Source organism: Procambarus clarkii, chromosome 81 (assembly GCF_040958095.1).
Source record: "Procambarus clarkii isolate CNS0578487 chromosome 81, FALCON_Pclarkii_2.0, whole genome shotgun sequence".
NCBI classification, from domain to species: domain Eukaryota; kingdom Metazoa; phylum Arthropoda; class Malacostraca; order Decapoda; family Cambaridae; genus Procambarus; species Procambarus clarkii.
In genome coordinates this window covers 13,855,831-13,877,979 of record NC_091230.1, presented here as the reverse complement: position 1 = coordinate 13,877,979, position 22,149 = coordinate 13,855,831, and the positions used below count along the sequence as shown (strand labels likewise).

Below are 22,149 nucleotides of genomic sequence, written 5' to 3'. Positions count from 1 at the left end.
GCCCTAGTTGCACAGAGACCACCACACGTGTCATACAAGCCCCAGGAGTCCTTAGTAGCTACTGGACACCAGAGCCAGAACCTGGTCCCCTCAGTCCCTAACAGGCCTCTGAAGCAAGGGATTCTTTATACTCTCCCTAACCAATGGAAAGATCCAGAAAGTAAGGGAAGCAAAATAGGCAAGAGCAAGGTTTACAGAAAAGAGAGAAATGAAGTAGCAAACAACTCTGCAACATCAACCACCACAGTATACAATTTATATGGTGGCTCATACTGTTGTTTGCTATGGTGGCTAATTTAGCCTATGCACGCTCTCCACAGATACAGCGAGTAAGCTGAATGTCCCTTGGCATGGTAAGGACATGCTTGGGGTGGATGGCACAGAGGTTTAGTGTCCTCAAAGAGACCGACTGAGTGAGCCTCGGATGCCTCCTGTAAAGCCTTGCGAGTAGATGACTGGAAGGGAAGTTACCCAATGAGAAATTCGGTGCTCCTCTGGCAACGACAGCTCTCGTGCAGGGCTACCATTCCGGATCTGTAACAGTGAGGCTTCATCATGTCCCTGGTGGCAGGCGCAGACTTGCGGGCTGCCTTAGTAGTCGGCTGCCTACGAGGAGCCTTGCCTCCTGTGGTCTTGCGAGCAGTCTGCTTGGTGCGAGCCATGGTGAACAACTGTGTTTTGTGATCACAACTGCAAATGATTCACCCTGTAGTTCAAACCCTCCTAGTTACCGTTGGCTGCCGCAAGGTGACAGCATCCCGAGAGCTGTCGGCTCTCGTGTCAACACTAGTCAGTCTTTCACCTAATATCCACCATTGTTTATCTCTCCTTGAGTCATTAGCTTAACAGGTTCCAATAATTTTTATAAGTGATTAGTAGTCAGATCTTCAGTTTTGTGAAGATCAGTGTATAACATCTACAACCCAGGCCAATTGGATTTAGAGCAGGGAGATCCTGCCTTTCACAGCTATTCAACCATTATCTTCAGAATGTCAATATGATAAGAGCCCAGTAGGCTTAGAAATCTGTACACCAATGGATTAACAGTTGAGAGGGCGGGACCAAAGAGCCAAAGCTCAACCCCCACAAGCACAACTAGGCGAGTACAGCAGCAACAACGTAAGTACTATGAAAAAATCACTGATGCATTAGAAGAAAAAATGCAGATGTGGTATATACAGACTTTACAAAGGTATTTGATAAATGTGACCTTGGAGTTATAGCCTACAAAATGAGGTCCGTAGGAATAACACGTAAATTAGGGTGATGGATACTCAATTTTCTCAAAAGGTGCAAAGAGTAACAGGCAGTCAAATATAGGACAGTGAAAAACTCTGTACATTGGGGCACAGTCATTGGACCACTGCTTTTCCTCATTCTCATATTAGATATAGATAAAAATGGAAGTAACAGTTTTGTGGCATCTTTTGCAGATGACACATAAATCAGAATGAAAATTACTTTTGTAGAAGACATTAAAAAACTACAAGCTGATATTAATAAAATATTTGATTGGTAAGGAAAAAAAAATTATGATTATTACTGTACTTATGTATAGGAACATAAAGGTACTTACGTATGATTAAAATGTGAGGACCTTAAGCAAATTACAGGGGTACAAAACAGTCAGATCTGCTCATAGTAGGAAAGCACATGTAAAGGATCTTGGAATAATGATGTCTGACGACCCCAACGTTTAGGGAGCATAACCAAGCACATATAATGGCAGTTAGAAAATTACGACCTAACATTTATGGAACGTAACCAAGCAATTATAACTGCAGCTAAAAAATGATTGGATGGATTAAGAGAACCTTGAAATCCAGGGATCCCATCACAGTGCTCAGGCTATTCAAATCACTTGCTCTGTCCCGTTTTGAGTACTTCCTGATACTCACCGACTCGGTTTCTCCTTCAGAGCAGGAGAGATTGGTGAAATAGTGAACACATAACATATGCAGCACACACAGACGTGATAAAGCACCTAAACTATTGGGATCATTGCAAAGCTCTCAGCATACACTCTCTAAACAGGAGGCAAAAGAGGTATCAGTTAATATATACCTGTACAGGTACTTGGAAAATGCTGGAGGGTCACATCCCAAATTTGCACAGTAAAATAACAACATACTGAAATGAACGATATGGAGAGAAGTGTAAAACAGTCAGTGAAGTGTAGAGGTGCCAGAGGTACAATCAGAGAAGTGTCTGAACTTCAAAGGTCCACAGTTGTTCAGTATTCTCTCTGCAAGTATAAGAAATATTGCTGGAACAAAAGTGGAAGTCTTAAAGAAAAACCTGGACCTTCAAAAAATTTCAAGAAAATAGTGCCAAACCAACCAGGCTGTGGTGGATATGTGGGCCTGCGGGTTGCTCCAAGCAACAGCCTGTTGGACTTAGCTCTCCCAAGTCAAACCTAGCCTTGGACTGAACTTTGGGAGTAGAAGAACTCCCAGAACCCCATCAAGCAGGTATATATCACAATAAATGTGATTTCTCTGTACCTGTACTTCATACTTTGCTGTAGATCTTAGTGTCTTCAAATTTCATAATGTGATTTTTAATTTCTTATCTCTTGTCATTGGTGTGAATGACAAAAAGTGTTGGCCTCAAGTTGGAACCTTGTGGTACCCCCATATAAGCACATTTCTCTAGTCAGATTCATTTCCATTTACAATGACCATTTGCTTTTTTTTTTACCATTGTTTTATCCATTCTAGTGTTTTATCATTTATTCCATGCACTTACAATTGCCTTGTCGATCTTCCATGTGGTACTTTACCAAAACCTTCAGAAAAGTTCATGTTTACTACCTCTACTGGAAGTCATTTGTCTGAACGGCTGGTTAACACAGAGCTCTAATATTGTTTGATTGCTGCCATTAAAATAGTTTGTATGTTTTATAGGATATGTTGGTCACTTTTCACTGCCATCACAGATGCTCTATACATATGATGACCAAACAACGCACACACCCACACATCGAAAGATGGAGAAACGACGATGTTTTGGTCTGTCCTGAGCCATTATCAAGTCGTCTTGTACATTGTAAATCAGACACTAATTAAGACTGATATTCACGCCACCTACTGCCTTGAGACTGGAGATTTTCCAGGAAATCTGAATAAGATAAAGAGTATTCCTAATTTTGAAGTGGACAGGTAGAAAGCACTAACCTACAAACTAGTGTCACTAATATACACTCCCTACAAAGTATGGTATTGTATTTTAAAATGTAATAAAATGAGAGTAATGAAGCACCTGGGGAGGAAAACCCTGTAATATTGTGGGATGGGGGAGTCATGCCTGATTAACTATAGATGTATGATAGTCATCTACATACAAAAATAAAAAGAAGGCAGTGGGGTTGGGCCAATTTTCCAGTAGTGTAAAAAATAATTTGATAATGTTTCCTCACAAAAGACTAGTGTACAAGATGGAGAGAAATTGGGAAAATATTAAACTAGATATGGGAGTACCTGATAGTCAGAAAACAAAGGATCAGTCAATGGTGAATCAAGCAGTGTTTGATACATATCAGTGTTTGCAGTGATGCAAAACTAATACTAAAGAATATATAAATGAAGGACTTTGGTGTGTTACAAGAAGACTGATAAATTTCAAGTGTGTGTCAGTCAAGCTGAACAAATGTGAGGTGATGAAAATGGGAAGGGGAAGTAGGAGATCAGAAAGAATCTGTATCATTAGAGAAAGCCAACTACAGGAATTGGAAAGAAACAAAAATTGGAATTGATATAATTTTGGTAACACTAGAGGCAAATTCAAACTGTATAACATCAGTAGCTTATAGGAAACTAGTAAACATAAAATAGCATTTTCAGATCTAAGCAAGAACTCTAAGATAATATACTCAACCTATGAGGCCAAACATGGATTATGCAGCATTTATAGGGAATCTGCACCTTGTGAAGCACCAAATAAATAATACAATTACAGAATACAGAACTACATGGAAAGTTAAGTGAATGACAAGAGGAGAGGAGCAGCATAGGGGACATGATTAGTTACTAGTTTTGTAGGTACAACAATACATAGGGGGATTTAACAAGTTGAACAAGGAGAGCATATTTAAATTGAGAAAATTTGGAGGACATTGGTGGAAGCTATAAACTCAAACCAAGCGAGTCACAATAAATGTAAGGAATTATTTGTACAATACGTATATGGGTATGGAATGTACTGAAAAGAGTTCATGGAAGTCACCTGCAGCCACAACTTCATGTGCAGATAGAACGAATGTGAATGTGAAGAGATTTAACACTTTTGAGCCCTGGGGATGCGCGCCACAAACTTGGAGGTCGTGCCCCCGGCGTGCGGCGACACTGAAATGTGTATACTCGTTTCAGTTTTCTCACCTTAATTCTCGTGCTACGTCGTTCGTTTTGGTTCCATTGTGTTCGCAATTGAAACTATCCTGAAGTCGATCGGATAAAAAATGAATTTTATACAAATATTTTTGTATCGGACGCAGCACGAGTCTTCGTCTCGGACTCGAGAAAAAATCAGCGGCCTGGTTCCACTAACGCTCTTCAAACGTCAGGGGAGTTCGAAGAGTGCGAGTGTTAATAAATACTCAGCAGGAGTACATAAGGCTAGGAAGCCTGAATTCAATTTTCCATACTCTCCAACAGATAAGTACTGTACCTCTTTCACACGGCACCTTTTACAATTATTCCATTTATTCTGCTCATCACACTATTCTTGGCACATTACACCAGCAGGTGCTCATTGCATCACCCTATAGGCATCCCTGAGCCTGAATATTTTGACTTGTGCTCATGCTAGATCTCTAGTTGTTGCTGTGTTCTTCTTTAGCGAGGGTGGACGTCCTTGGGTGAAATATGAACCTTCTCCAGGAGCATCTCCTTCCACAAGCATCTTGAAGAAATCTACACTAGACGAGAGCTTCAGTGAGTAAAATTGTGTAATATTTACCGCCATAATATTAATTACGTTATGGTTAACCAACCATATAATTTTTGTTTTAACTATGCTGAATAGCTTCCCCATGACACCAGCTCTTTTTTTTTATGCCCATATAGGAAAATGTCCAAAACTTGTTTGGACAATATTAAAGCAGACACCTTTCATACCATTCTTTTCCCACACTGGAGTAAATTTACTGACCGGAATCTAAAGTTGATCCTGCTGTGTGACGGGTCTACCAGAAGAACCTAATTATAGAGAGATTTTACCATCAGCAGCATTTTGGCCATACTCCAGCCTCTTGACCTTATTCTCAATGGTAGCACCGTAACTCCATGGGAACAAAAATTTGACAAACTGAAAAAGAAAATCAGTTACTTTTGTTTTAATTATCTTCATCGACTTTCTCACTCATAAAAATATATGATTTGTATTTTTGTTCTATTGCATTTTTGTTTGAAAAAGAAAGGTTTCCTTTAAGCATTATTAATTTCACTTAGCCAATTTCACATCCAACACCTATTGTTTTATGAATACAACCATAAGTGGAATGAATTTTGTTGAGTCCATCTGTTATAAGCCTGGGGCCTGACATCTGAGTGGACAGCACTTTGGATTCGTAGTCCTGAGATTCCGGGTTCAGTCTCTGGTGGAGGCGGAAACAAATGTGCAGTTTCATTCATCCTGATGCCCCTGTTCACCTAGCAGTAAATAGGTACCTGGAAGTTAGACAGCTGCTACGGACTGCTTCCTGGGGATGTGTAACAAAAAGGAGGCCTGGTTGAGGACCAAGCCTTGGGGACGTTAAGCCCCGAAATCATCTCGAGATAACCTCAAGACAGATCATGATGATAATCTTGGGCACCGAGTGTTCCCACACGCACTCTAGTCAATTGTACCACGACATGGTAAAGAGCCTGTCTGGGAACACACGTCAAAACTCCTGTGGATTTTTCTTTGATATATCACGTTAATGTGATTTCTCTGTGTATATAATCTTATTAGTGTAAAATATTCATAGGTTAAATTTGTAAATAACACTTGACCCCCATTGGTTCTTATTAAATCTTCAATGTAATAATGCATATTCTCTATGATTGGTAAGAAATAATGTTATTAATCTTTATATTGTAGATAAAGAAACGCCTTCGCCGCCGACAAAATGCAGACGTGTCAGTTTTGCCGACCCTCCAGTCTCGGAACGCGTTGAGATTCCTCCCTCTCCAACCACCTTGAAGCGCATTCGAGCACAAAAGAGACTAGACATGACTAATGCTTCATCCCCAGGAAAGGGTGAGTAATTTGAGTGGTGAAAATTTTATTGCATACTTTGTCAGAGTTTATTACAAATTGTGCTTAAATATTTAACCTGTTCCATGACAGATCATGCAGTGTCCAAAACCACGTCCCCTTTCAATTTTCATCTAAGTTGGTCTATATCTTTGTCTTTACACAAAATTACAAATCTCAGATCAGTCCAACTTTTGGTTTAAAAGTTATGCTTCCCCGATTTTTTGGGGGGGGGGATCGCAAGAACATCCTGTTTTCAATTTCATCCATCTTGGCTCCTAATTGAGGTAGAAGAATGATTCTGGGTGCATCCGAAAGGTAATAGGTCAAATATTAAATTTATATTTATATATATTATATTTTATTTATATTAATATATAAAATTTTATTATATTATTATTATATATTATATATATTATATATATATATATTATTATTATATATATTATTATATATATTATTATTATTATATATTATTATTATTATTATTATATATTATTATTATATATTATTATATATATTATATATTATATTAATTATATTTATTTTATATTAATATATAAAATATAAATTTATATGGTATGAGGAGCACTTAAAATTCATGTAAAAAAATAATGGCCATTTTTATTTTTAAGGAGGTAAAAGTACACACAAACTGAGTGTGTTCCTTTGCCCCCCCCCCCCCCCCCCAGCAATGACACCACACCTGCATAGGCCTTAACCTTGCAAAAAGTCAAAATCTATGCTAGTATCTATTTCTGTGTGTGTTTCATGCCATTCATTTAATTTACCTAGTAAGAGGTGTTTTTGTTTGTACTGCTTTTGGCCAGTTATCTTTGACAATGATTTCAATTATTCTGCACACCTCACTTGCTTCATCATCCTCATAGATGATGATGAAGTATTATTTTATACATAACTTTTTCAGTCAGCTTGCCAATACAGTATTCAAATTAATATTTGCAGGGTTTGGAATTTCTAGGCTGCCATTTGTACATATAATATAGTATATGGTTAGTCTTAACTCCAGTGTGAATTTTGAAATACAATATCTCCATAATAATCATTTTAGGTAACTACAAATCCTTCATAATCCATCTTGCTTTACATTTATATGTGATGAAAGAAAAAATCTTCTTTATCTTTATCTTATCAAAAAAATCTTTATATTAAACAAAATTCACATAAATTTATGATGAATTATAAATTTAACTTCACTTTGACAATGGCATATGATAAAGCAAAATCATTGCAAATAAATCCATAAAAAAGTCATAACTGCTGTATATGACAGTTGTTGGTAAGACCCACATTACTTAATGACAAGGATTTACACAAACTCGGCAAGTCGGCAAGTTACATACCAAAGGTCTGGTAGCTGAGTGGACAGTGCGCGGGACTCGTAATCCTGTGGCCAGGGTTCGATTCCCGGACTAGGCAGACAAATGGGCAGTTTCTTTCACCATGATGCCGCTGTTACCTCGCAGTAAATAGGTACCTGGGAGTTAGCTGTTACAGGCTGCTTCCTAGGGAGGGTTGGCGTGTGTGTGTGTGTGTGGAAACAAAAAAAAATTAGTTAGTAACAGTTGATTGATTGACAGTTGAGAGGCGTGTCAAACGAGCAGAGCTCAACCCCTGCAAGCACAACTAGGTGAATACATACAATTGATTTATTATACATTCTTCATTTTGAGTATAGCATGATAAAGCAGTCATTAGTGAACACTTTCCTATCAAAATTATATATATTTATATTTATGTGATCCGTATGAAACCAAACATGAAATGATAGAATTTTCTCACCAAATTAGGGAGGGAGGGATCGACTGTTACCCATCCCTCCTCCTCACACTCTCTCTGGTCTCCTGATTGCTGCTGTTTATTCATGCCAACGGCTTACACCACACGTGTGTGTCATCAATATGAATTGGATTAAAAAAATCCAAAACTAGGGACTGGAACAATGATTTTCTTAATTTTTCAGATATTGATTTCCCATGTAATAAGGAATCCCAAGAAGCGGACTCGCCTGCCATGTTAGACTGCAGCCAAGCCTTGTATCCATCTCTAACCAGTTGCAAAGATAAGGTTGACCAAGTGGCCCACCTACTAACCTCTCCTGCATTGTAAGTTACATAGATACTTTGTACTTTAATTCATGATTCATCCACATTGAATAAATTGGCAAGCTGGTTCTCTTGTGTCCTTGAGAATACTGACAGCAAATTTAACTAAAAAGTTGTATTAGAAAAAGAAGAAAAGGGGTTTTGAATGTTTTTGCCTCTTAAGTAGGTTTTGAAATGGTTTGGGGGGAAAAAAAAGGAAGGCTAGAAGTAATGACCACAAGTGAAATGTACATGATGTATATGACATGATAATGTACATGACATCTTCCAAAGGGAATACAGAAAAATAAATTATCTGTGCTGAATGTATGGGAAGGTTGTGAAGAAGTTAATACAAATGTGATGAAGTTAATACCAATTCTGTGAGAGGAGCTCTGAAGGAGATCTTGAGGTAAATGTAGCCAACATTATTTGTAGGTACTGTTTTACAGTAAGTGCTGGATCAGCCAGGTTGTAATGGATATGTGGGCCAGCGGGCCAAACTGCCTCACCAATCAAACTATCAGACAACTTGACTACAGGTAAATAGAGGTAATACTCATGGCTTGTGTTCATAAAGGGTCAAACATAAGGTTGACCAAGGTGTTCATCGTGCCTCACAGGCCTAATAGAATTCTATGACCAAGCAACACAAATTAGGCAGGAAAGAGAAGGGTGGGCAGACTGCATTTTCTTGGACTGTCAGAAAGCCTTTGACACAGTACCTCACAAAAGGCTGTTACAAAAGTTGGAGCAGCAGGCAGGAGTAAAAGGTAAGGTGCTCCAGTGGATAAGGGAGTATCTAAGCAATAGGAAACAGCGAGTAACGGTGAGGGGGGAGGCATCAGAGTGGCGAGATGTCACCAGCGGGGTTCCACAGGGCTCTGTACTCGGACCCATCCTGTTTTTAGTATATGTAAACGACCTTCCAGAGGGTATAGACTCATTCCTCTCAATGTTTGCTGATGATGCAAAAATTATGAGAAAAATCAAAACAGATAAAGATAGACAGAGACTACAGGACGACTTGGACAAACTGGAGGAATGGTCTAGAAAATGGCTGCTTAAGTTCAACTCTGGAAAGTGTAAAGTAATGAAATTAGGCGAAGGGAGCAGAAGGCTGAACACAAGGTACGATCTGGGAGGTGAAATCCTGCAAGAGTCATATAGAGAGAAAGATCTGGGGGTCGATATCACACCGAACCTGTCCCCAGAGGCCCACCTCAAAAGGATATCAGCGGCGGCATATGCTAGACTGGCCAATATAAGAACTGCTTTTAGAAACTTGTGTAAAGAATTGTTCAGGACCCTGTATACTACTTATGTCAGACCAATCCTGGAGTATGCAGCTCCAGCCTGGAGTCCATACCTAATTAAACCCAAGACGAAGTTAGAGAAGATTCAAAGGTATCCCACCAGACTGGTCCCGGAATTGAGAGGAATGAGTTACGAGGAAAGACTAAGGGAGCTGAACCTCGTAACCCTGGAAAAACAGAAGAGTAAGAGGAGACATGATAACCACCTACAAAATTCTCAGGGGAATTGACGGGGTCAAAACTGGAAGCCCTTGGGTCTCTGGTGACGTCAATGAGCTTGGGGTACAATTCCTTGAGAAATCCCAACGCACTCTTGCCCCAGTGGCCATGGGTCTCAGACGTTATGGGAACAAAGAGGTATTGACCTTCCAGTCGCCTGTACATAAGTGATTTTGCCGTTTCCCTGTGGTTGGCTGCCCCACCTGCTTGATCAGCTCCGAAGTGTACATAGGTGTCAGCCAGGGTGGATACACACGTGTAGTCCCACACCAACAGTTTGCCTGTTTTCCAGGGGTATATAGTGATACCATCAGGGCGAAGTGCGGGGTCATTCGGGTGGTGGGCCCCTAGGATGCGAAGTTCTCTTTCCGCTGGGCACCGAGCCGAGACGAGGCTTCTCTTAATGATGTCATTGACCTCGTTGTGTCTTACATGCCAGCCCTTTGTGCTTCCGCAATGCAACCTATGCAGTCCATATTGGTCTGCTTAAAGCAGACTATTATAAAGCATATTAATAAAGTGTTATCAATATATGTATTTATTTATTTTTTCATCTCTTTCACCTTCATTAATAGAGATTTATATGCAGGCACAACCTGGTGCATGTGGAAAATGTCTGGTTTTTAGAAATTAAAAATAATTGATGCCGAGATATATCGATATTATCAAATATTGATAATCTCTGAAATACTCCTAATAAATTAAGTGGTCCATGTTATTTAAACTTTATTATTACATTTTTATCCAGAGTTGAGGGATTGATGGCTGTTCTTGAAGAACTGGGAGTGCGTACTGTTGGTGAATTAAGCCAGCTGACAGAAGCTGATGTAAACAAGTTGCCAGTGCGGGCACCAAAAATTGCAGCAACTGTGAAAATTCTAAAAATGTATGAAGAAACAGCACTACGGTAAGAAATATTTTTTTAGAGGCAGAAATTGCCAGTGTTACCACCTTTAAGTTTGGGACATTTCTAAAGCAGGGCTTTGATTTATAGGGTTAGGTCATTATATATTTCCTATATACTGTAATACATATTGTTGTTTTTAGATTCAACAGCTTGAAACGAAAAATTCTAGGCAGCACGGACTATGGTGAGCCCGTCGTACTCACTTGGCACAAGAGATGTGCATATGTAATGTGTCTGTAATACAGTAGCAGCTTCAAAATCATGACAATATTATTCCTAATCGGATCCTAATTCATGTATAATCCAGATTTTACCAAACTTGGAATTAAAACCAACAATATAATTTTGTTTTGACTACTCAGTGGCTTTCCCATTACCTGATGTGGGTGCTGGGGATTAATGTCCCTGGCAGTCTCGAACCAGGCCTCCTGGTCTGGTCAACCAGGCTGTTAGATGCAGCTGCTTGCAGTCTGACATACAAGTCACTGCTAGGTTGATTAGGTACATAACACCATGAGCATAGCTCTCGTCCTGCAAACCTATTACCATCACTTAGGTAATTACACAAGCGCGCGCACACACTCATGCACATGTATCAGATGGACACGTATCTGATGGAAATGTATCAGTGGAAGTTCCTCATTTGTACCACTGTACAAGCATCATTTGCTGAAATACTTAGGAAGGGTCCAGATGCAATGGCCACAGTGAGGGAGATAGCCATGAAAGCAGCTACCTCACAGGAAGTGGCAAGGTGCCCTAGTCAGCTGCTAGAGAGAGAGAAAGATCAGTGTAAGTAGTGGACATTAAAGAACAGGAATGCTCCAGTAAGACTGAATGGATTAGTAAGGATAGGGAGGCAGTGAGAGGGATCTTAAAGGGGTTACAGATGGAAGGGGCTGGACAATGTATAGAGAAGGTTTTCAGGCTAGGCTGGTACAACGAGGACAGAGATTGCCTGATAAAGATGGTGTTTACAAATGAGCACACAAAGGAGGCAATTCAAGGAAGGAAGAGCCTTTTGTACCATGTGGTAGGTTACAGAAAAATATTCCTCCAGAGGAACATGGCGAGTAAAAGCAGCAGACGCGAAGGGGGTGAGGAGAGAACCAGGCAGCCACAGTCCCACAATTCAACAGCCCCAGAGGGGGGGGGAGACTCCCAACCAGCACCCCAGCAACCCCAGAGGAGAGGACAACACCCCCATAGAAATCTCCCCCCCCCCCCCCCCTCTAACTGAGCCCTCCCTGTCCTCATTCAAATGCTCATTCAACCCTCCCTTCCCCCCCCCTCGCCCCATTCCCTCACCCCATTCACTCTTGGTCTCCCTCCACCCTCACCCCATTCACTCCCAGTCCCTCCTCTCTTACCCCATTCACTCCTGTCCCCCCCCCCTCACCTCCATCCCCCCCTCCCTCACCCCCATCGCTCACCCCCATCCCCCCTCCCTCACCCCCATCCCTCACCCCCATCCCTCACCCCCATCCCCCCTCCCTCACCCCCATCCCCCCTCCCTCACCCCCATCCCCCCTCCCTCACCCCCATCCCCCTCCCTCACCCCCATCCCCCCTCCCTCACCCCCATCCCCCCTCCCTCACCCCCATCCCCCCTCCCTCACCCCCATCCCCCCTCCCTCACCCCCATCCCCCCTCCCTCACCCCCATCCCCCCTCCCTCACCCCCATCCCCCCTCCCTCACCCCCATCCCCCCTCCCTCACCCCATTCACTCCCAGTACCCCCTTCCCCCACCTCACCCAATACCCTTCCGGTCCCCTCTCGCCCATACCCTCCCAGCCCCCAGCCCCCCTCTCACTCCATACCCTCCCAGTCCCCCCCCCTCTCACCCCATACCCTCCCAGTCCCCCCTCTCACCCCATACCCTACCAGCCCCCCCTCTCACCCTATATCCTCCCAGCCCCCCCCTCTCACCCCCATACCCTCCCCCCCTCTCACCCCATACCCTCCCAGCCCCCCCTCCCCTCTGTACCAAATCCTTCCAACCCCATCACACCCCAGGTCCCCCAGCTCCTCCTTCCTAGCCCCCCCCCCCTCCAGACACCCATTGTCCCTCAACTTGGGGAATTCAACAGAAACTGGGGATGGACAAGAGAGAGTCCGCTTTAATAATGTACTCGAACATAGAAGGGATCACAAGCAAGGCAAGTGAACTTGGGGAAAGAGCACAAGAAATGAACCTGGATGTAATTGGACTTGCAGAAACAAAACTCTTAGGAATAATAACGAATGCTGTGTTTCCCCAAGACCACACTGTAATAAGGAGAGAGGGGGGTGGAAGGGGAGGAGGCGAAGTGGCACTACTGATGAGAAAGAAATGGAGTTTCAAGGAAATGGTTATTTTGGGCTGCAAGGGGTTCAGAGACTTCATAACAGGCACCATGACAGTGGGGGGACCAAGAGTAGTAGCAGTGATATATAAACATCCACTAAATGACAGAAGACCCAGGCAAGAGTATGACAACAACAACATGGCAGCTAACAAATGAAGTCAATGGGAATAACCGGTAAAGTAGGACGCTGGATACTCAGTTTTCTGTCAAACAGGACTCAGCGAGTAACTGTCAACCATATAAAATCTAGTCCAAGTGCAGTGAAAAGCTCTGTACCTCAGGGTACAGTCCTTGCACCGCTGCTTTTCCTTATTCTCATATCAGATATAGACAAAAATACAAGTCACAGCTTCGTATCATCTTTTGCAGATGACACAAAAATCAGTATGAAAATTACCTTGGCTGAGGACATTGAAAAACTTCAAGCTGATATTAATAAAGTTTTCGACTGGGCATCAGAAAATAACATGATGTTTAACAGTGATAAATTCCAGGTACTCAGGTACGGTAAAAATGAGGACCTTAAACATAATATAGAGTACAAAACACAATCAAATGTACCCATAGTAGGAAAACAGCATGTAAAGGATTTGGGAATAATAATGTCTGACGACCTAATGTTTAAGGAGCATAACCAAGCAAATATTGCGACAGCCAGAAAAATGATAGGATGGATTACGAGAACTTTCAAATCCAGGGATCCCATCACAATGGTTGTACTCTTCAAGTCACTTGTGTTGTCCCGTCTTGAGTACTGCTCAGTACTCACTTCCCCCTTCAGAGCAGGAGAGATTGCTGAAATAGAGGGAATACAGAGAACATAAATGACACGCATAGACGCAATAAAGCACCTAAATTATTTTGATCGTCTCAAAGCCCTCCAAATGTACTCACTAGAAAGAAGACGAGAGAGATATCAAATCATATACACCTGGAAGATACTGGAGGGCCAAGTACCAAATCTACACAGTAAAATAACAACGTACTGGAGTAAACGATATGGAAGAAAATGTAGAATAGAACCAGTGAAGAGCAGAGGTGCCATAGGCACAATCAGAGAACACTGTATAAACATCAGAGGTCCACGGTTGTTCAACGTCCTCCCAGCAAGCTTAAGAAATATTGCCGGAACAACCGTGGACATTTTCAAGAGGAAACTAGATTTATTCCTCCAAGGATTGCCGGACCAACCGGGCTGTGGTGGGTATGTGGGCCTGTGGGCCGCTCCAAGCAACAGCCTGGTGGACCAAACTCTCACAAGTCAAGCCTGGCCTCGGGCCGGGCTTGGGGAGTAGAAGAACTCCCAGAACCCCATCAACCAGGTATCAACCAGGTAACACTATAATTGAGAAAGCAGCCACTGCTGCCTGTAAAAATCGATCCCATCTGCTCATCATGGGGGATTTCAATCATGGAAGGGTAGACTGAAAAAACAAAGAACCACATGGAAATGAGGAAACATGGGAGCTAAACTGTTGGAAGTGGCGACAAGAAACTATTTAAGTTGGTATGTCAGGGGAGCCACAAGAATGAGAGGCAACGATGGACTAGTGAGACTCAACCTAGTATTCTGAACGACTCGGGCATAAGGGAAATCGGTTTCAAAGCCTCCAGTGGGAATGAGTGATCACAGTGTACTGATGTTTGAGTACCTGATCGAAGTAGGGTTAAGGTACTCGAGGAAAGGCGCAGAAAACAAAAGGCCAGCATTCCGGAAAGGAAATTATGAGGAAATAAGGAAATTTCCAACAGATATAGCTTGAGAAACAGAACTCACAGGAAAGACGGCTCGAGCCATGATGGACTACATCACAGAAATGTGAGGAGGCAGCAGACAAGTTTGTCCCAGTCCAAAAGAAAAAAAGGGAAATGCTGAAAAGAAACCCATGGTTTAATTAGAGATGTAAGCTAGCAAAGCAATTAAGTACAAGGGCGTGGAGAAACTATAGAAATAACAGGACATTAGGGAGCAGAGAGATACCAGAGCACCAGGAATGAATACGTCAGGGTGAGAAGAGAGGCAGAGTGACAATATGAAAACGACATATCGAGCAAGGCAAAGACTTGACCTAAATTGCTGCACAGCCACATCAGGAGAAAAATAAGTGATGGAACAGGTAATGAAATTGAGGGTAGGGGCAAACAGATTCACTACAAATGACAAGATGGTGTGCGAAGAACTTGATACAAAATTCCAGGAGGTCTTCACAGTAGAGCAAGGAGAAGTCCCAGAGATAAAAGTGGTAATATCCCCACCTCCCCAGTGGGGAGGTGAAGAAGTATCTGCTGGAATTGGATGTGACAAAGGCTATAGGTCTGAATGGAATCTCACCATGGATACTAAAGGAAGGAGCAGAAGCTCTGTGCCTGCCACTATCAATGGTGTACAACAAATCACTGGTAACAAGTGAACTGCCAAAAATTTGGAAGACGGCCAATATAGTCCCAATATATAAGAAGGGTGATAGGCACTGAACTACAGGCCAGAGTCCCTAACTTGCATTCCATGCAAGATGAAGAAAATTGTGCGAAAAAAAATAATGGAACATCTGGAGCGAAAGAACTTAGTAACACAACAGCATGGGTTCAGGGATGGCAAATCAAGCGAGTCACTGAGGAGTGAGGTCTCAGATTGGCGAGGTGTCACCAGTGGAGTCCCGCAGGGTTCAGTCCTTGGACTTGTACTGCTTCTGATATATACGGAAATGATCTCCCAAACGGTATAGAATCGTTCCTCTCATTGTTTGCTGCTGATGCAAAAATTATGAGGAGGATTAGTACAGAGGAAGATAGTATGAGGCTACAAGACTACCTAGACAAACTGAATGAATGGTCCAACAAATGGCTACTAAAGGTCAACCTGAGTAAATGTAAGGTAATGAAACTAGGTGATGGAAACAGGAGGCCAGACACTGGATACCAAATGGGAGTAGTAATCCGTCATGAAACGGACAGAGAGAAAGATCTAGGAGTTGATATCACACCAAACCTGTCTCCTGAAGCCCACATAAAAAGAATAACATCTGTAACGTATGTGAGGCTGGCTAACATCAGAAATGCCTTCAGTAACCTGTGTAAGAAATCATTCAGAACCTTGTACACCACATATGTAAGACCAGTCCTGGAGTATGCAGCCTCACCATGGAGCACATACCTTGTCAAACATAAGACGAAGCTGGAAAAAGTTCAAAGATATACCACTATGCTAGTCCCAGAACTAAGAGGCATGAGTTATGAGGAAAGGTTGGGAGAAATGCACCTCACAACACTAGGAGACATGATCACTACCTATAAAATTCTCAGAGGAATTGACAAGTTAGACAAGGATAAATTGTTTAACATGGGGGGGGGTATGCAAACAAGGGGACACAGGTGGAAACTGAGTAAAATTGGAATCGATAGAATTGATAGGGAAGAATTCCTGAGACCTGGAACTTCAAGAACAAGAAGTCATAGCTTTAAACTAGCTAAACAAAGCTGCCGAAGAAATATAAGAAAATTCACTTTCGCAAACACAGTGGTAGACGGTTGGAACAAGTTAGGTGAGAAGGTGGTGGAGGCCAAAACTGTCAGTAATTTCAAAACATTATATGACAGTGCTGGGAAGACAGGACACCACGTGCATACCTTACCTTAAGGTGATTTCAAGGCTTAGCGACCCCGCGGTCTTGTTGCTGACCAGGCCTCCTCGTTGCTGGACTGGTCAACCAGGCTGTTTGACACGGCTGCTCTCAGCCTGACGTATGAATCACAGCCTGATTGATCAGGTAGTATGATTATGATAGTATGATACCTCTCATCCTGTAATTACACACTCTCACACACCCTTACTTGTGAAACGTTCATAAATATAAACTCAACTGTGACAGTGCTTGATAGAGTATTGACATCAACACATGTAAGAATGGGTCGGCCTCATATGTTGTACTAAGGATGCTTTCCTCTATCAGCTGGTTTAAAAAAAAAATACCTAGTGTAGTACTATACTTTGATTATAGTTTCCATTCAAGTACCAAAAGTAACAGAATAAAGAAACGATGATATTTCTTCTTGATTTCTTCAGAGTTGATGTATCATTTTTGTCTGTAATAATTATTTAATGTTTCATTCCTAGGGAAGGTAAGAAATCACCAGAACCACCGTTGGATGAAGTGGAAGCTCAGTTAAGTGAAATATTTGGCGATGTAGACCGTGAAGACAAGGAGAACCAGCGACCCAATAACCAAGACCATTTCCAGGAGAGCAGAAAATCTGAAGGTGACATCTTGGAGAATGAGGAAATGAGCGAAAATAGAGAGAGTAATGTTATTGGTGATGTGCCTTCAGTAATTAATGATATTTTGGAAATAGATGATATCACACCCTTAGATGCTTCACCTGATGGTAAATATTTACTTCCTATTCAATAAGTTGTTTTATTATAGAATATAGGCTACAGAAAAGTCTTCATTAATCTTTGTTGTAGCATAATACTACAAAATAGTATTTCTCTCAACACGCCCGTCTTGCCTCCTTACCCTTCTTCTCTCTTCCCCATTCCCCCTCCAGTCTCCTTTCTCACTGTCACCTTCCTCCCACTTCAACAATTTCCTGCCCTCTTTTACTCACTTCTCTGTTCTGCTCTTTTTCTTCTGTTCCCCCCTCCCTCTTGCCTAACTGCCCCTTCATCCAGTCTCCACTCGCCCTCTCATCATTCACACACACACACACACACATTATATATATATATATATATATATATATATATATATATATATATATATATATATATATATATATATATTATATATATATATACATATATATATATATATATATATATATATATATATATATATATATATATATATATATATATATATATATATTATATATATAATATCACACACACACACACACACACACACACACACATAAGAAATAATGTAAATTGAATTAATCCGTTCCACACTCCCAAAAATATTAACTTCAAAATACATTTTAAACATAATAAACACACATATTTGGTACCTATAGTATAAACAAGTTATAGCTTGCCTTTATCCTAGATTGTTTGCACCACTGGTTTATAACCTGAGATATGTTGACCTGAAGATATGTATTTTATGGTGTATATAAAATCAAACCATACGTAGTTTATAAGTTATAGCAAAACTTTGAATAAACTGTACTGTAGTTAGTTACTTTGTAACAAGATCACTAAATTTTAAGCAGAAATACAGTAGTAGGAAGATGTTTTGTATTTTTCTCAATATATTTAAGGCTTATAAATGAATCTGGTGCCTCAGGGTAGCCAATGTGAGATACTACTCTCCCTTTGAGTAAGAGTAGTTGTGAACTTTATATATAAAAAAAGTAACAAACTGCATATTCTTAAGAGTCGTGTGTCCCAGTGGCCTTCCTCCTACCACCGTAACCGGCGGTGGGAAACGGCTCTGGCTAGGTTACGTATTGGCCGTACCCGTTTAACTCACTGTCACTTAATGGAGCGCCGCCCTGCTCCTTATTGTCCAAATTGCATTGAACCTCTTACAGTCATGCATATCCTTGTTGACTGTCCTGACTTCCAGGGACAAGTGTGTGTCATGTTTTCCGACCATCCCGCGCGGTCGCTTGTCCCTTGATAGAATTCTTGGCGACTCGGATACTTTTGACATTGTTCGTCTTGTGCGTTTCTGTTCTTGTATTGGCATCCTTGGTAATATTTAGCGCCCTCTGATTATCCCGCACATTTGATGGTGCTACATAGCCTTCCCGGTTTGGTACCTTTTGATAATTACTTACTTTATAAAAAAAAAATTGGACAGTCCCACCATTTAAACATCATTATTTGGACTTGCATTTCAGTTGATTGATTAGAGATTTATGTCTGAATATGACAGATTTAGGTGTGTAATGCAGTCCTATATTTATTTCAAACTATGTTATGTGTAAGTGATTAATAAGTAACTTTTTCCTCTTCAGATTTGGTTCCTGATAATGTAATAGCAGTGTTTAAGAAGACTAATGAAAATCCTAAGTTCCTTGAATCATTGGCCGACAATTTGAACACTGATGCTATTAAAACTCTCTTCCCGAGATTTATGAACAAATTACAGTATTCATTTGTTATTGACAGTTTTCATAAATATTTAAAATCCAGAAATATAGCGGATGATACATGAATGTAAGCTTGGTTAATACAGTGTACAGTATAGAGGACCTCTGTTGACAGGGCCTCTTCAGGCTCCTTTTTGTATAAATGTGAAAATTATTCTTGAGAATAATTCTGAAAAAAATAACTTTTTTTTTTTTTGTATTTTGTCTGATATTGATAGTGTATATTGTATTTGTATTATATAAGGAGTACAAAGCTTTAATAGTCTGCTACATAACAACTTGGTCACAACGTTGCCCAGATGTGGTTGACACTTAAGATTAATTTTGTCTTTACTTATAGCATTATACTTAGCACCTCATATTTTCTGTAAAATGAATAAGCCTATTTGTATTTCATTATACTCTAATAAAGCACAACTTAATGAATTTTTTTATATTCTGGTTATACTGTTTTTAATTGAACAATTTTAAGATGTGAATTTTGTTGATACCTTTAAAAAATTATTTTTTATTATACAGTATATTCATACATTTAATTAATTGGTATAACTAAAGACTAATAATTGTATTACAATATATAAAAATGTTACATTCCCTCAGTAAAGCTTTTATAGTTAAGTAATTACTTATACTTAACCTATTTAAATCATAACAAAATTATTGGATTTAATTTGTGGAATATTGAATATTGGGCATGATATTCAGACATTTTGAATATCCCACAACACAGATGGTGCTAAATAGTCTTCCTGGTTTAGTGCCTTCTTTTAACAGGTACTTTTGGAAAATTTGATAAGTAATATTTGTTTTCCAGGCTCTGATCTTTGGTTATGTCTATAAAACATTAACACAATTGACCAGGTAAATACTGTACTGTACTGTCTGGCTAAATTTGACTAAATTGTAATTCTCAAATTTTTTTTAGGGAGGTCATCTTTTGAAAGATTGGAGCTTTGGAAGGCTGCCGGTTAACAATTCACTTGTATATACAAGAATAATCACACAAATGCATGATTCAGTTATGCATAAGTACCCACATAGGAAAAAGAAAACAATTAATCTCTGTATTCCTTGGAAATTGTTGAATCACAAAAGTTCTCTGATTAATTTTTGTTTCTTATGCACGTGTATATGTCTGTGTTGGAGTTTGTGAGTGAATGGCAAGAATAAAAAGAATCTAGTGCCAGCACCATTTTTCTAATTTGGTCAATTATAACCTTGAAGGCTTTCATACTCTTCATAAATAAAAGGACCTGGCTAGTATGTGTAATTATTACATACTTGTCCTTTATGCCATCTGCTAGTGTACTTGACAGTAATTTGCAACTTGGATGCAAATGTAATGATTGGTGTATTATGTCCTGGAGAAAACTCGACACTGACCTAACCAGGTTTCTGGATCTGGCTCCAGGCCTAAATCCCTACAAAAAAAAAATTGCAACGAAGGACAAAGAGCAAGTTATTAATTTTGCCTTAATTTACACGAAAATAAGAAATATCCAGGGAATTTATAGGAATATGAGTTGCATATTTCATGATAGGTCTGTGCCAACAGTGAAAAGCCTTGCTCGGAAAACATTATGGAAAAATTGATTCACCCAAGTATCTCATATACTTTGCAGTAAAACAAAATTCATATCAACTGACTATTGTAACCCCTAACAGTTCCTTTATTACAAATAATTTAAAGTATTTGGCTTTGAGTAACAGTTTATTTCATATTTTTTCTTTCTCGAGGTTTACACCGAATTTGTCTTGTAATAACTTGAAACTTTAAAAACACAAGTTCAAGGCAAAATATGGCTGATTTTGTAATTGAGAAATTTAGCTCCATGGCAATTTTTTGTTTGATCAAGGGGCATACCAGGAAAATAGTTTGTAGATTTGACAAATAAAAACAGGAATAGTTATGAAGCAAAGAATATAGTGGAGCTTAGGACAAGTGTAATGTGAAATAACGGAAATAACATGAAATGATCTTGCCCAGGGAAGCACAAAGGCAGAACACAGTTTTGGGTTGGGTTAGCATTCTGATGCAGTTTGTGTTAGGGCCAGAAAAAAGGAACAAGTTTGGTTATAGAAAGAAATGGGCAAGGAAGATATTGAACAGTAATGCAAAGTGGGAAAACAAATTAATTCTACCTGTGGCAAGTGACAACAGATGCAGCCTTTTAGGGGAAGAATTAGAATACCAATAAATAATATGAAAATAATGTTAAAGGTTATACTGTAAATATTACATAATAAATCATTAAAAATGTCCTTCATCGATTTACAATACTGTACAGCTTCAAGGATACAACTGCACCTCTGATGTAGTCATATTGGCAACCACTTGTAACTTCATGCATAGTATGACTTCTCTTAGAGCAAAGGTTAATTTTTACAAATATATACAACACATCCTGTTTAGATAGTATTGTGTGTAACTATGTGCACCATAGTACAAATATTGACACATTAAACAATTACTAGAACTGTGTACTATTCACTATAGTCCAAACAAAATTAAGCTAAAAAACAGAATTTAATATTCCTAGGCCTAGTATGGCACTCATATGTACTCTATTAGGCCTAGAAAGGTTAGGGGTAGGTTAGTTTAGTATGACTTTGTAACAAGTAGAAAATCTTTTTCCTGTTTGTCCAAATTCAGTAGTACCGATTTCTACTTTTTAATTGTGTTCATCAGTATGTGTACAGTACTATGGTCCTCATCCAGTAAGTACTGCCAAAACAGGAGGATGGGCTGGAAGATAAAAGGTCCTAGTAGTACAGTCGGGTTCGTTCTCGATGCACAATCAAGAATCCCGTATGAGACAAATGGTTGGGCACATTTCCTTTCACCTAATGCCTCTGTTCATTTAGCTGTAAGTAAGTACAGTACTCAGAAGTTAGTCAGCTTCTTGTGGGGTTGCAGC

General features: G+C 40.0%; 1 protein-coding gene across 2 annotated transcripts in view; it reads left to right on the top strand.

The window, feature by feature from the left end:
- Positions 1-19,653, top strand: part of LOC123774499 (telomere-associated protein RIF1) — a 49,941-nt gene extending 30,288 nt beyond the window's left edge. For both annotated transcript variants that reach the window (XM_045768836.2, XM_045768843.2), the window contains exons 12-17: positions 4,837-4,931; positions 6,082-6,240; positions 8,222-8,363; positions 10,626-10,784; positions 17,247-17,515; positions 19,097-19,653. In XM_045768836.2, the coding sequence (XP_045624792.1) occupies positions 4,837-4,931; positions 6,082-6,240; positions 8,222-8,363; positions 10,626-10,784; positions 17,247-17,515; positions 19,097-19,296 (1,024 nt within the window). In that variant the 3' untranslated portion in view covers positions 19,297-19,653. The remainder of the gene's footprint in view (positions 1-4,836; positions 4,932-6,081; positions 6,241-8,221; positions 8,364-10,625; positions 10,785-17,246; positions 17,516-19,096) is intronic.
- Positions 19,654-22,149: the final 2,496 nt, after the last annotated feature.